The following is a 14540-nucleotide window of genomic DNA, read 5'->3' as shown; positions in this document are numbered from 1 at the left end:
GCTCTTGGACAAGGTTTTTTGGGAGAAACTGTTCTAACATCTTGTCATATATTGAATAGAGTTCCTAATAAGGAAACTAAAATAACCCCTTATGAAAAATGGAAGAAAGGAAACCAAACCTTATTTGAAGGTTTGGGGCAATAGAGCTTTTGTCAAAGTTCCAATACCTAAACGTAAAAAGTTAGGTGAAAGAGGAATTGAATGCATTTTTATAGGATATGCACATAATGGCAAGGCATATAGGCTCATGGTAATTGAACCAAATGATTCAATTTCAGTTAATACTATTATTGAATTAAGATATGCTATTTTTGATGAAAATAGATTTAATTCTATTTCAAGACAATTATAGCCACAACAATTTATTCATTCTTCAAATGAAAATGAGAATCCATTGGAACAAATTGATAATAATGATGAATATTGTCAAGAATTAAGAAGTAAGAGGATTAAAAAGGTCAAAGATTTTAGAGCAGATTCCATTATGTTTCTTGTAGAAGGAAAATGTGAAAGTATATGCAATAAGATACCTTATAGTTATAATACAAAATCTGATCCAATTACATTTGAAAAGGCAATGAAATTTTAAGACTCTACTTTTTGGAAAAAAGCAATAAACGATAAGATGGATTCAATAATGGGAAACCAAACTTGGATCTTAGTTGATCTTCCACCTGGTTCCAAACCAATAGGTTGTAAATGGATCTTCCAAAAGAAAATGAAGGTTGATGGAACCATTGATAAATTTAAAGCAAGGTTGGTAGCCAAAGGTTTTACACAAAAGCAAGGTATTGATTACTTTGATACCTATGCTCTAGTCGCAAGAATTGCTACAATTAGACTCTTAATATCAGTTACCTGTATATATAATTTGGTTGCTCACTAAATGGATGTTAAAACTGCACTTTTAAATGGTGAATTGGAAGAGGAAGTGTACATGGAACAACCTGAAGGATTTATTGTTCCAGGACAGGAGCAAATGGTGTGTAAGCTTGTTAAATCTTTATATGGACTTAAACAGTCACCAATACAATGGCACCAAAAGTTTGACGAGGTTGTTTTAGTTAATGGCTATAAAAAAATGAATCTGATAAGTGCATATATAGTAAATTTGAAAATGGAAAATGTGTCATAATTTGCTTATATGTAGATGACATGCTAATTTTTGGCACGAATTTGGAGCAAATAGAAAATACAAAGAAATTCTTGTCAAACAACTTTGCTATAAAGGATATGGGTGTAGCATATGTTATTTTTAGGATTAAAATAACCCAAGATGAAAGCATTATAGCTTTATCACAATCACATTGCATTGAAAAGGTACTTAAAAAGTTTGATCTTTTCAACTGTATACCAGCATCTACACCCATGGATCCTCAAATAAAATTAGTATCTAATGTTGGTAGGAAAATTGATCAATTGAAATATGCAAGTGGTTGACTTATGTACATAATAACTTGTACAAGACCAGATATTGTGTAACACCACTAACTCGTATTCGTCACCGGAATAGGGTTACGAGGCATTACCGAATATTACACGTCATTCACATACATTTATGCATTCAGTATCGTAAACTATTCACAAACATTCACATTATCCCTTACAAGGCTATATGAAACCTTAAAACATGCTTAAAAGTGGTTCGGACTAAATCGATCACATATAAAAGCTTCCGGACACTTAGAAAAATTATGCAATCACAGGTCACATGCACGTGTGAACAGGCTGTGTGACTCACACAGTTATCAAACACGCCCGTGCCATAGGTCGTGTGAAAATAAGGCATACATACTGACTTGTACCACACGGTCGAGGACATGCCCTATGCCTTGGCCGTGATCGAAACTAACTTGGGTCACACAGCTAACCACACGCCTATATATCTAGCCCATGTACCTTTCGAAACGGCCACACGTGCCCATGTGCCAAAGCTGTGTGCCTCACACAGCCACCAGACATGCCCATGTGTCTAGGCCTTGCTCGAGACTGACTTTAAATTGTAGGACTACCCCATAGGACACACAGTCGTGTAACATAACCATGTGTCGCACACGGTTGAGACACGCGCCTATGTTTCTTCCCATGTGGACAAAAATAGGCCATTTGCAAAGCCAAATTGCAACCCTAATCTCAAGCACACAAAGCAACCAAAATTGCATCATTCCAATACACTTATAGGCAGCCAAATTCACCAAAACATACACATATCATGTCATCTAAACACAACCATTTCAACATCACATAAACAGGCCACACATAAGACATCAAATACATCACATTATTAACCTTTCAAGCTCATATCATAAGCCAACTTAAATGGCTAAAACATACCAACATTTACAACCAAAATTAATCCAAATCTCATGGCTATAATATTAACACAAAATATATCATATACTTACTAGCCTATACATGCCATACATTAATATTTACAACTTCAAAAATACCAAAATATAGTTCGATAGTGTGACGACGATCCTTAATGATCCCCAAGCTCACGGTAGCTTCGATAATCTATAAAATAATTGAAAAACACACAAAGTAAGCTTTCCAAAGCTTAGTAAGCCATATACAAATAAACTTATCACATATCAAAATTATAAACCAATTCATTCATATGAATCATGCCATAACACAATAGCAAGTTCATATTTCTCATCTAGCTCAATTGTTCATAATCACTTGCTTATAAGTACATCACATTTCCATGTAGCTCACATATCAGAAGATTACATTCATACTCACCTTTCATTTCCAAATTCCATATATAGTTCATACGTACCTGAGTCGGATATACATTCACATAGTTATTCATTTCTCGGGATACCCATTAAACCGTACGGAATCAAATATGATACGAGGATAGCTCGGAAAGCTCGAACAATGGCAATGTCCCAGACGTGGTCTTACATATATTCAAATGTCGATGCCACTGTCCTGACAGGGTCTGACACAAAATCAAATACGATGCTGACGTCCTAGACATGGTCTTACACGTAAATCTCAAATCGATGCTAATGTCCCAGACGTGTTCTTACACGAAATCACATATCGGAATCCTATTTCATGACATATGTATCCTAACTATTCCTATGGTTCGTACGGGACTTTTCGGACGTCGTCACATTATTGGAACTAACTCGAATTTCTCATATTCAACTCAAATAGCCATTCATCACTATTCATTAACATATAAGCTGTAATAATTCAATTAAAACACATTTATTTGTATATTGACTTACCTCATACGAGAATGAATGGAAACGAACGGCTATTCAACTACTTTCATTTTCCCCCGATCTAATTTTGTTTTCTTTGGTTCTTGATCTAAACACATTCAAATTTAACTCTTTTATTCACCAAATCATTCAATTTAATCCATTTACACATATTTAGGGCATTTTACAAATTAGTCCTCATATTTTCATATTTTAAAACTTTAGTCCTTAATCACAAAAATCACAAAATATACAAATTTTCTATATACACATGCTTCGCCAAATTTTCCCTTAGCTCATATAAGCCCACATATTTCATTTATTTCATATTTTAACCCCTCAATTTCTCATCTTTACAAATTAGACCAAAATACTCAAATTCATCAAAAATCCCAATACAAAACATATTTATCTATTATCAAGCTTCCATATTTCATCAATTAATATTACAAAGATCACAAAATCAACAATGGCATAACTCAAAATCATCATCAAATTCTAAAATTGAGGCATGGGCCTAATAGAACACAAAGCAACAATCACAAAAACATAGAAATCATCAAAAACCGAGCAAAATACATACCTCAATCAAGCTCAACCATAGCCAAACCCTAAATGAAATTTTATATTTTATTTTCTTTTGATTTTCGATGATAGTGATGATAATTTAAGCATATAATGACTTTTTTATTTAATATAACATTAATAATCAAATACCAATTTTACCCTTTATTAAACCATATAAAAATCACTTAATACAAGCCCATTTATGTCCATCCATCATTCAAATGGTTTAATATCATCATAAGAACCTTTGATTATAAAAGCCATAACACTTAAGCACTTTTAACATATGGAATGCCACTTTTACAATTTACGCGATTAAGTCCTTTTTAACAAATCGAACACACAAACGCTAAAATTAAATCACAAAATTTTCACTCATATCAAATAATATGATGTAATTACCAAAAATATTATTAAAATAATTTTCTGACCTCAGATTTGTGGTTCTGAAACCACTATTCTGACTAGGGTCTAAACCGGGCTGTTACATATTGCATATGTTGTTGGGAAATTGAATAAGTACACAAGTAACCCAAGTAGTTTGCATTGGCAAGCTTTGAATAGAGTACTTAGGTACTTAAAGAAAAATATTAACTATGGATTGTGTTATAATGGATATTCTCAAACTTTAGAAGGGTATTCGGATGCTAATTGGATTACAAGTTTGGAAGATCATGCATCTACTAGTAGATGGATCTTCATTCTTGGTGGAGGAGCCATTTCTTGAGGTTCCAAGAAACAAGCATGTATTACTGATTCCACCATGGCAGCAGAATTTATTGTATTAGTCGCTACATCTAAAGAATTAGAATGGTTAAGAAATTTGTTTTATGATGTACCTTTATGGCCTAAACCAATTTCACCTATTTCTATTCATTGTGATAGTAAGGCTACTCTAACAAAGGCATATAGCCAAGTATATAATGGAAAGTCTAGACACATTGGATTAAGACATAGCTATGTCCGGCAATGAATTTCTGATGGAGTGATCACTATTAATTATGGTCAAGTGAAAATTTGACGGGTTCTTTAACAAAAATTCTTGCTAGAGATGCAGTAAAAAGGACATCAAAAGGGATGAAACTCAAGCCCATTAATTAGAGTCACCCATGATGGAAACTCGACTCAACGCTTAGCATAACGTTAAGTCTTGAGTTCAATGAGACAAAGTACACCATTAGTATGTGACTGTTAGCACTATAAATAAATCCATCCTAAGATTAAAGTGCTAGGTACCCATAATGATAAGGGAATGATGAGTAATGTTCCCTTAATAGACCTATAACATAAATATGTTAGAGTGTTATAATTACGGGAACACTCTTGATGGGATCTACCTATGTGAGTGGAAGTGTGGCCGTTTCTAGGAGCTTAAGGACTTGGCTCTAACAGCACTCATGAGAAGAGGACACAAACGCATGGCCATAATAGTGTCCCTAGATACTATGCATTGACCGATGTTAAAATCATTGTATGAGATGTGTTCGGTTAATCAAATGGAATAGTTGGTTCAAAGCTTAGTCTACCATGCAATTTCGATTAACTTTAACATATTTTCACTAAGTGAAGGTTCAATCGTAAGACACCTTTATTTATGCAAATTGATTTCCAAGAATATCAAAATCTAAAATATTTTGAAAATAGGGGAGATTGTAGGAACATTTTCAAATATTTATAGCATTCCAATAACTATAAATGAATGGGTGTAATTAATCAAAGGATAAATCTTTTGGTTATTAGTCAAAAGTTATATTATTTGATTTTTGAAAAAGAATTATAACTATTCAAACAATATTATTTGAATAGTTATAATATTAAATGAATAATTATGTGTTTATTTTAAAGACATTATTATTTAGAAAGACACCTATTAAAAGAAGTCTCTATGAAGAGCTATGAAAATTCCTATAAATAAGAATGAGATTTCATTTAGAAAACACAACAACAAATTCTAAATTCTTTCTTTCCTTCCTCCATTTTCTAATAATATTAGATTATTCTATAAAATATTACTGCAGAAATCTTTTGTAGAATTTGAGTTTTTTGTTATACATTGCTCAGTTCTTAGTGGACTATACTCGTCAGTGCAAAACACAAATAGTCATTGGCTTCATTGTATCTCGAGGTTAATTTGCTTGAAACTCTTTTGCACACTGAAGATAGGTGGGGACGAATATAACCTTAATGATAGTGGCTTGATACACATCTTGGAGCCTTATCCTATTTCTTCTTTTTATGTTCGAGTTTCATTCGTGTGTTCAATATTTTCCTCACCAAAAATTTGTACTAACATATCTTGCTTCCAAGCCCCTAAAGATATGTTCCAAAGTTGGTCAAATCATTAAGAATTTTTTATGGGGACATAAAGAGAAGGGGTGTATGTTGCACTTACAAATTGGAAAAATTTTCATCAATAAATCAATGAAGGTTTGGGTTCCAAAAATCCATAAAGCTTGAATAGAGCCAACCTTGTTAAGTAGGCATGATGAGTTCTCAAAAATGACAATTGGCTCATCTCTGACACCTTAGTAAAAGAGATATTGTCATGATGAGAAATTCATGGAAGCAACATGTAAGAAAAGTTACTCAAGGAGTTCAAAGAGTACACTAATTGGTATGGAACTTCTCTTGAAAGGCTTTATTTTGTAAGATGATGTTTCACATCATAAAGAATAGGAAAGGCCATGTATTCATTCCATCAAATTAAAAGGTTTTCAAGATCTAGATGTTAACTCCATTGGGTTGTAAGAAAATTCTCTCTTTTAAGGATAATTATCAAGTGATCTAGAAACATTCCTTTAATGGTTGTTTTATGATAATACCAACCTACAACTTTTATGTAAATCTAGAGGACAATAGGCAAAATAATAAGTAAATGGAAATAGGAAATTGTGGGATAGATTGTGGACTCTAAAACTACCTTTTAAAATTATGATCCTTTTCTAAAAAAATAATAACAATTGTCTACCTTGTGAAGAGGGAATTTAGAAAAGAATTAACACTAGCGAGATGGATTTCCTATCGTGCAATGATGTAGAAGAACCAAAGGGCCATCTCTTCATTGTTTGCTGTATCGCAAGAGTAGTCTGTGAAGTCACAATTTAAGAATCTCTTCAGTAAAAAAAATATGGATATTGAAGTGCATTTGTATAAGTAATAATAGAATAAACTTGAATCAATACCTATACATCAAATACATTGCCTGCACCTTGTGGTCAAATCGCTCCAACATAACAAAACTTCTTTGAAAAGATGCAAACCAATGTTATGGCAACAATTCGATAAGAAAAATACATCTATCAACACTTTGTGAGTGCTTTCCAAAATAGTTCAATTGAAAAACAAGTAGAAAGAAGATGTTAGAAAATTTAAATGAGACTTTTGTTAGGGTAGTTCACAACCTGATTATTGAATGGAAACAATACCATGAACTCTTTGGAATTATCTTTCTACTTGAAAATTCCAACAAAGAAATAACATGATAAGAGACAACCTCCTTTTCTTTAAGGAACCTCCTTACAACAAAGCTACAAATAATGAGAATGAAATTGCCACAATTATTGCACAATATAATAAATGGATGCACAATTTGGAATGGAGATAAATTGTTCATTCGCATATTAGAGAGGAAACACACCAAAGTACATTAGATGCAACTACTAAGTTTCTCATATATTCAATGGATGAAAATGTCGTTCATCAATCTTACAATAACTAAAGAACATCAAATAAGACATTGGGTAACAAAATAAGTGAATTAGACAAAGCTCGAAAGTCAACCATGGTTCCAAGCTCTTAAAACTTTTAATTTCGTCTAGATTATTGCATACCAAGATGTGGGTGAAAAAAATTATATAACAAATAAAAAATTGATTTAAGGATCAAATAGAGCTTTAATTGAAATGGTTAAGACATTGAAAATTATAGTGTTTTAGGTTTGAATTCCATCAAGCACATTTTTTAAATTTTATATGATTTGAAATGACAAAAATATCTTCAATAGTTTTTATTATTTTATAAAATTAAGAGTTTTCATAATTGCACAATTGATTTAGGACATAGGTGATACTAACACAATAAATCTCTTAAATATAGTAAAATTACATCAACACATTTTCTCATATTTGTGTTTCGATTAAAAAAAAGTTCATAGGAGAGTTCATTTGGTTTCCTATCCTTTGTGCCAATGAAAATATTTTTTGTTGTTCATTTATGCCAATGAAAATATTAAGCAAAGTGTCGATTGAGTATAAGTTCGATTGATATAGATATTGTTGTTAATGTAGGAAAACATGAATTTGAGTGTGCTGAAGTGCATTATCCTCCTATTTTGTGTTTTAGTTTTAGGTATTGTGTCATAAAAAATAAATATGATCAAAATCTATATGTATATTGTTAAAAATAAAAAAAGAATTAAGCGTTAAAAATAAAAATAAAAAAATTAAGCAAAGCAAAATTCAAGATTTGAATTAAAGAACTAAATAAAGTTGGAGCAAAAATATAATGCGCGTGCCGGATTTTTATAAACGGATAAACCCGTTTTCTACTCGGATCTTTATAAACTTTAGCTTCTCCTTCTAGCTGCCGATGATCGATTTAATTCCCGAATATTATTAACTCGACGAAAATCCTAAACAATGCCAGTGAGAGTCACGGAGAGCTCTACACCTTCTCAAGTTTCAGGTTTTTCCTTTTTTCTCTAAGTCCCCTTTTTAAGGGTTATATATATAGTTTAATCTGGTTTCGGCAGTTAAGGTTTCTATCTTTTTGCTTTTCTGTTCGATATATTTGTTCAATTATGAAGGTACAAATTCCGGAGATACTTCACCTCCAGCTTGTACACTTTTGAGTGTTGGACAGGTCAATGAAATTTCCCCCTTTCTTATTTCTTGGGATTTTTAACTTTTAATTGTATTCCTTAACAACCTTATGTATCCTTTGATAATTCGTTGTTATAGGTGTTTGATTTTAGTTTCTGAATAGGTTTTTTTAGTTGATTTGGGTTAGTTTACTGCAATTGGGTGAAACTTTCTATATGTTATCCTTTAGTTGATTGTATAATAACACAGTTTTATTTGCAGACATTTTCTGGCACACAAAATGTCTCTAGTTTACAAAAAGAGGAAGCTTGGCGAGTTAATGTTCGAATACAAGGATGTGATCTCGAACATGGGTATCTTTGTGGGACTATGGAAGCTCTAAATGTTCCTATGGCCGATACACCAGTAAGTTGAATGCTTTAACCATCTGGATAGGTTTTGAAATGTTTGCTGGGAGGCTTCCTCTTTAAGTTTCTTAGTGTAATGGTCATTTGATTTTACAATGTTTGATGAATCTTCTACCATCCAAAGCAGAAAGATTTTAACTTTGACATGGACACTGTCTTATAATTTGGTTGATTATATTCCTTCCAACATCTTCATTTCCATTTCTTCGTGGATTTTACCTGCCAAAACTATCCCCTTCTTAACCTCTTGTATTAGATAGTTATCTTTATGATATACATAAGAGACACTAACGCATAGGATTTTACTTATTTAATACAAAAAAAAAATCAAAATTGATAGATGGTAATAAAGAGATATTATGCATTTTTCTTTTCAGATTGTAAGCGGTTGTTATCACTTCTGCAATTGTTTCCTAAATGCGTTCTTGTTGACTTCAACCAACATGGGAAATCTAGTTGAACTGCGGGACTTTTGATCTTACCTCTTGTGTCCTTGCTGTTTTTCTTTTTAATGTTTCTCAGGTGGTAACCTTTTGGGAAGGGGAGATTGTAGATACAAAGAATTATACTTTCTATACTGGCAAGTGGGAAGCATCGTATGTTTCTTTCTGTCGTTCTCTTTTTTTCTTTCTTTTCAACAATGGAGCTGTTTTCCATAAAATTGATGATAAGCAATTCTTTCCATGGAAAGTTGGAAGATTGACGTAATTCATTTCCTCCTTTTTAACAGGCCTGAGGATGATAAAAGGCATTGGACAAAGTTTCCATCTTTTTCACCACTACTGGTAAGGAGTTAGAGCTTGTAACCTATATGCAGAACTGTGCTCACTTAGCTGGCCTTTTTCTTTTCAGAGTCAAGTAGAGGTTGATGGTGGGAAATCTTTGGACCTGAGTAATTACCCATACATATTTATGGTAATTCAGTCTCATTTATTTTCACTAATTTGAAGAATTACTTAAATTGACTGATGATTTGTAACTCTTCTGTTGCTTTTATTTTCCTGGTTCAGAGATGGAAAGAGCAATACTTCGTAAATGTTGGGACAGACTGTGGGCTAACCATAGCCGGATTTTACTATGTTTGCTTCTCTTGCAGCGATGGTTCTATCAGCGGCTTCTATTACGATCCTAATAGCAGGTATCTGTATTTCTTCATGGTATTCCATATTTCTGTTAATGATCCAATTTGAGCAAATACTTGAAAAATGCTTGATCTCTTCTGGTGGAAGACCAGAATACTGAATAAACTAGATTATACCATACCTCTTTGCTTCGTAACCCAATGTTCAATGCTCTTGCCATCTCCCCTTTCTCTTTTGTGCTCAATTGTTTGGCCAAATTCTCCTCTATGAATTTGCAGTCCATTTCAGAAGCTTGAGCTGAAATCCACAAATGAAGGAAGATCAGGATACAGTTTTTCATCATATGAACTGCAGTAAATAAGAATGTAGGATGTTGATTCCAATATTATCTGGGAAATCTGATTTCTCAAACAGTTCCATATGCCATCCTTGTGATGTTGGAACAAGAGAGAGACCTTAATGTAGTGATCATCTAGAATGTAAGAATTGATATCTTTTCATTATCTTTTTCAGCTGAATGTAATTTTCCGGATGTTCATTAACTATTATCGAATTGAGCTGTATGTGTTCTCTTTCATGAGTTCTATATCGTTGAATGCTTGGAAGTTGCTGGTAAACAATAGGGTGTGTAATCAAACTTTGTTAATCTCATCTGACTTTTATTATCAAAACCATAGCTTATAGTCAAATAACTTTAAAGAGCACTAACCTAATAGTCCTCCGAAATTTTGTTAGCCCAGTAAGAGAAAAAGAATAAAAGAGGGGAATAAATCAGGATGGATAAAAGGGTATATAAATTTTCAGTACGCATGGGCAGATATTTTTGCTGTTCCATGGCATAAAAATAGTCAGTTTCTGCCCTGATTAGTCGGCTGCACAATGAGCAGTTACTGCGGCCTTATGATCCATTGAGTTGAAAACGTGGCCCCACGCACAACTGACGAACCCAACGTGAAGCGAGCCCCACCTACACCTCTCCTTACAACCTCAAACTACTCTGATTATAATAAAAAAGGTAAATTTGATAGTTGGTCACTCAACTTTCACAAGTTTTCATTTTAGGCATTTTTGTTAAAAATCATTTTCATTTAAGACACTTTCATTAAAAACCGTTTCTATTTTGGTCACTCACCGTTAATTTAATATTATTATACATTCATTTTAGTTATTCAGTTTTAATAAGTTTTTGTTTTAACTACTTATTTTATTTTTCTTTTATAATTAATTTTAGTTTTTTAGTATAAGACAAAATACCTAGGATTTATAAGAAAAAAACATGGGTTTTTACAATGAAAAACCTAATTTTAAATGGAAAATTAATTTTATATTTTTAATTTCCTTTATTCTTTTCTTTTTTTTTAAATTAAGGGGAAAACTTGAAATTTATAGTAATTGCTTAGATTTTTATAGGAAAAATTGGGTATTTTAAGGAAAAACCATTTTCCTAATTTAATTCACTTTATTTTTTAGAATTAATTTTAATTTTTTTAATAAAAGGGAAACTTTTGGGGTTTTACAAGATATTTATAGGGAAAATTATTCTATTTTCATTTTCATTCTAAATTTAGTTTTTGAGTCATAAGGAAAAAATTTGAATTTCGGTTAATTACCTCGATTTTTAAAGGGGAAAACTTGAGTTTTTACTTAGAATTTAAGTTAATGCATCTAAATAACTCAATTCCATGTAAAAATAAAAATCAACAACATATAATTAAAATCAAAATTATTTTTAATGAAAATACCTAAAATAAATATAATTTTTAACAACAATGCTTAAAATAAAATTTTTATTTTTCAATACCAAAGAAAACTTATGAAAGCTAAGTGAATTCCTGGCTAGTTTACCCAAATAAAAATCAAGGGTTTCTTTTCCAACGTTGAGGGGCTGCACATTTATGAAACCAGCTCAACCATCCTCGTGCGTTCACGCAATTGGTTACTGCACAGTCAAAAAACCAAATATCGCAACCGCATTTACCCCACTTCATGAGGGAGGTCTCCCCCCTTTTATGTCTTCTATCACTCCCCCATTTCCCCATCCAACTACCCCACTACCCCTTGGGAAAAAAAACTTGATAATTATAACTGCTCTATACGGCTAAACCCATTACTTAACCCTCTCAGGCTATGTTGTTTCTGTTGCTTTCTCTTTCGTTGTACCAAAGTTGAACGTACAGTACAAGGTGACTATCATGTCAGACCATCTCCTATGTGACATTATCATTGAAAATTTTTAAACTTCTACGTACCTTTCTATATGAGTTCTTTCTCGAAATCAGAAAGCAGAATTGCAATGGAGAATTTGCTTTGTGATGAGGTTTGGCTTTCGAGTCCTGGAACTCCAGACCTCAGCCATGAAAGTGAACATTACATTTGGAAGGGCTATGGCTATGCAGATTTATTTTATACGACAAAGGAAGACTCGGAGCAGGCTCTTGTAATATGCCTGAAGAAAGAGCTTAGTTACATGCCTGAAGCTGGATATCTAGATTATCTCCAATCTAAAAATTTGGTGTTTGCTAGGTTTAGAGCGGTTCAGTGGCTTATTAAGGTTCAATTTCTTTCCTCATCAATGTCCTTACATTTTCTCTTAGATGGCCGCTAATACGAAATGGTTTTATAATAAATTTCGGTCTGTTTTCTCTCATTTGATGTTTTTCTTTCAGACTTGTACTCGGTTAAATCTGTCTATTGGAACCGTTTTCAATGCGGTAAATTACCTAGATCGTTTCCTATCAATGAGTCAGTGCCATGTAAGGAACATTTAAATTGTGGATTTTTCTTTTTCCTTCTTCTGATAGCTTGCCATTTTATCTTTCAAGTCTCAACTACAATTTGGAGTTTTAAGAATTAAATCATCTACTTTTTTATTCGTAACATGCATAATTCAGGGATGGAAGCATTGGATGATGGAGTTGCTATCCGTTGCATGTTTATCCATTGCCGCCAAGTTCAACGAGACTTCCCTCCCTTCCTTGGATGAACTTCAGGTGAATGCAATTAATTTTGTCTGATGACGATAAAAACTACTGAATCATATATGTATCAATGTTTCTCAAAAAATTTGATACTAACCAGTTGGAAGTTAATGTTTTGATTGAAGATGGAAGACTTGGAGCATTGTTTTCAACCGAGCACAATCCAGCAGATGGAACTGATGGTGTTACAGGCTTTAAAATGGCGTCTTGGTTCTACAACATCCTATTCCTATATAGAGCTGATTACATCAAATTATATCTGTGATATCAATTATAACCTTCACAAGGAGTTAATCAACCAAGTTAATAGGACACTTGTCAAAGCTATATTGGGTAATACGCATATATATATTTTCAAGAAGAGATTGAAATCAAAGTAAATCGAATGAACCTTGGTTGTTGTAACTTGTGTAATTGTCATGGTGCAGATTTCGAGTTGGTGCCATATCCACCTAGCGTTGTTGCAGTATCTGCTTTATGGTGCAGTCTAGAAGAGTTAGTTCCATCATCATATAATGCCCATCTCACCAAAATTTTGAAGCTAATAAACCAAGATCACGAGGTAAAAATATTAAAAGGCCAGGTTTCCTTATCTTGATATATATATATTAGTTTACTACTGTTCCATTAATATTATAACTAAAATATCCCAAGTGGGGCAGGATGATATTATGGAATGCCGTAGGATAATGAAAGCATGGCTGGTTCATCCATTCTACAACATGAAAGTTTCAGAGCAGTGCTCCCATTACTACCCTCCAAGTCCTGTGACCGTTTTGTTGACGGACAGGATTGACATGATCAATGATTGCCAAGTCGATCTCTCAGTCTTCAAGATGCCATTGGCAGGTTCAAATGTTTTTAAACTTGATCGTGAATCAAGTGGGAATAGAAAAAGGAAGAAAGAAGAAGAATAGATCCTGGAAATGGTTTTTAGTTTGACTGTCCAAGACGAAGACCCGTAGAATAATAATATTTGTATTCATTTTATCATTTTCCTTCCGATAATCCATTTAATCTTTGTTACAACTCTCAATTTAATAGTGATTGATTGTTGTGACTGCAAGTATATTTATAATCTACTACTATTTCATCTACATCGTTAATTCAACCACGCAATAATCTATTGATTAATACTAAAAATACGTTTCAAAATACGTCCAAATTTAATCAAATTGATTTATCTTTTGTCTCTCAACAAATTTAAATCTCTATTAACAATGTTTACAATCCTCTTACCTTCTTTACTTTTTATTTTATTATTTTTAAAATCGTCTCAAGCTGCATATATTTTCAACCTACAAAGCTTAGGTATAAATTGTTTCTTTATGAACGCGTGATCATAATTTATACAGTACATGCAATTTTCCATGATCTCTCTATTAGGTGTTGGAAACTTGAAATTAATTAATAATATTAAAGTTAACCTTTATTGATTATAGCTGTGTGGCAAAAATCGTTATTG

At 32.6% G+C, this 14540-nt stretch overlaps 2 protein-coding genes across 3 annotated transcripts; both read left to right on the top strand.

Annotated features, from left to right (window-relative positions):
- Window positions 1–8311: 8311 nt before the first annotated feature.
- On the top strand, window positions 8312–10672 carry LOC107948885 (glucose-induced degradation protein 4 homolog). 2 transcript variants are annotated; one of them, XM_016883543.2, is made up of 8 exons: window positions 8312–8471; window positions 8593–8648; window positions 8858–9013; window positions 9538–9611; window positions 9746–9800; window positions 9868–9930; window positions 10026–10153; window positions 10376–10672. In XM_016883543.2, the coding sequence occupies exons 1-8, from the start codon at window positions 8426–8428 to the stop codon at window positions 10452–10454; spliced, it is 657 nt and encodes a 218-aa protein (XP_016739032.1). In that variant the 5' UTR covers window positions 8312–8425; the 3' UTR covers window positions 10455–10672. The 2 variants fall into 2 exon arrangements, with proteins under 2 accessions (XP_016739032.1, XP_016739033.1); XM_016883544.2 differs by having other exon boundaries at window positions 8313–8471; window positions 8870–9013.
- A 1424-nt stretch (window positions 10673–12096) lies between these two features.
- LOC107948038 (putative cyclin-D7-1) lies at window positions 12097–14162 on the top strand. Its single transcript, XM_041111372.1, has 6 exons — window positions 12097–12648; window positions 12764–12850; window positions 12989–13087; window positions 13201–13408; window positions 13504–13637; window positions 13738–14162. Exons 1-6 carry the CDS (start codon window positions 12355–12357, stop codon window positions 13990–13992), a joined length of 1077 nt encoding a protein of 358 aa, XP_040967306.1. The 5' UTR covers window positions 12097–12354; the 3' UTR covers window positions 13993–14162.
- Window positions 14163–14540: the final 378 nt, after the last annotated feature.

The sequence above is a fragment of the Gossypium hirsutum genome, chromosome A04, assembly GCF_007990345.1.
Source record: "Gossypium hirsutum isolate 1008001.06 chromosome A04, Gossypium_hirsutum_v2.1, whole genome shotgun sequence".
Lineage (NCBI taxonomy): Eukaryota > Viridiplantae > Streptophyta > Magnoliopsida > Malvales > Malvaceae > Gossypium > Gossypium hirsutum.
Note: the sequence above shows the minus strand (reverse complement) of the source record. Positions and strands in the feature narration are given on the sequence as shown.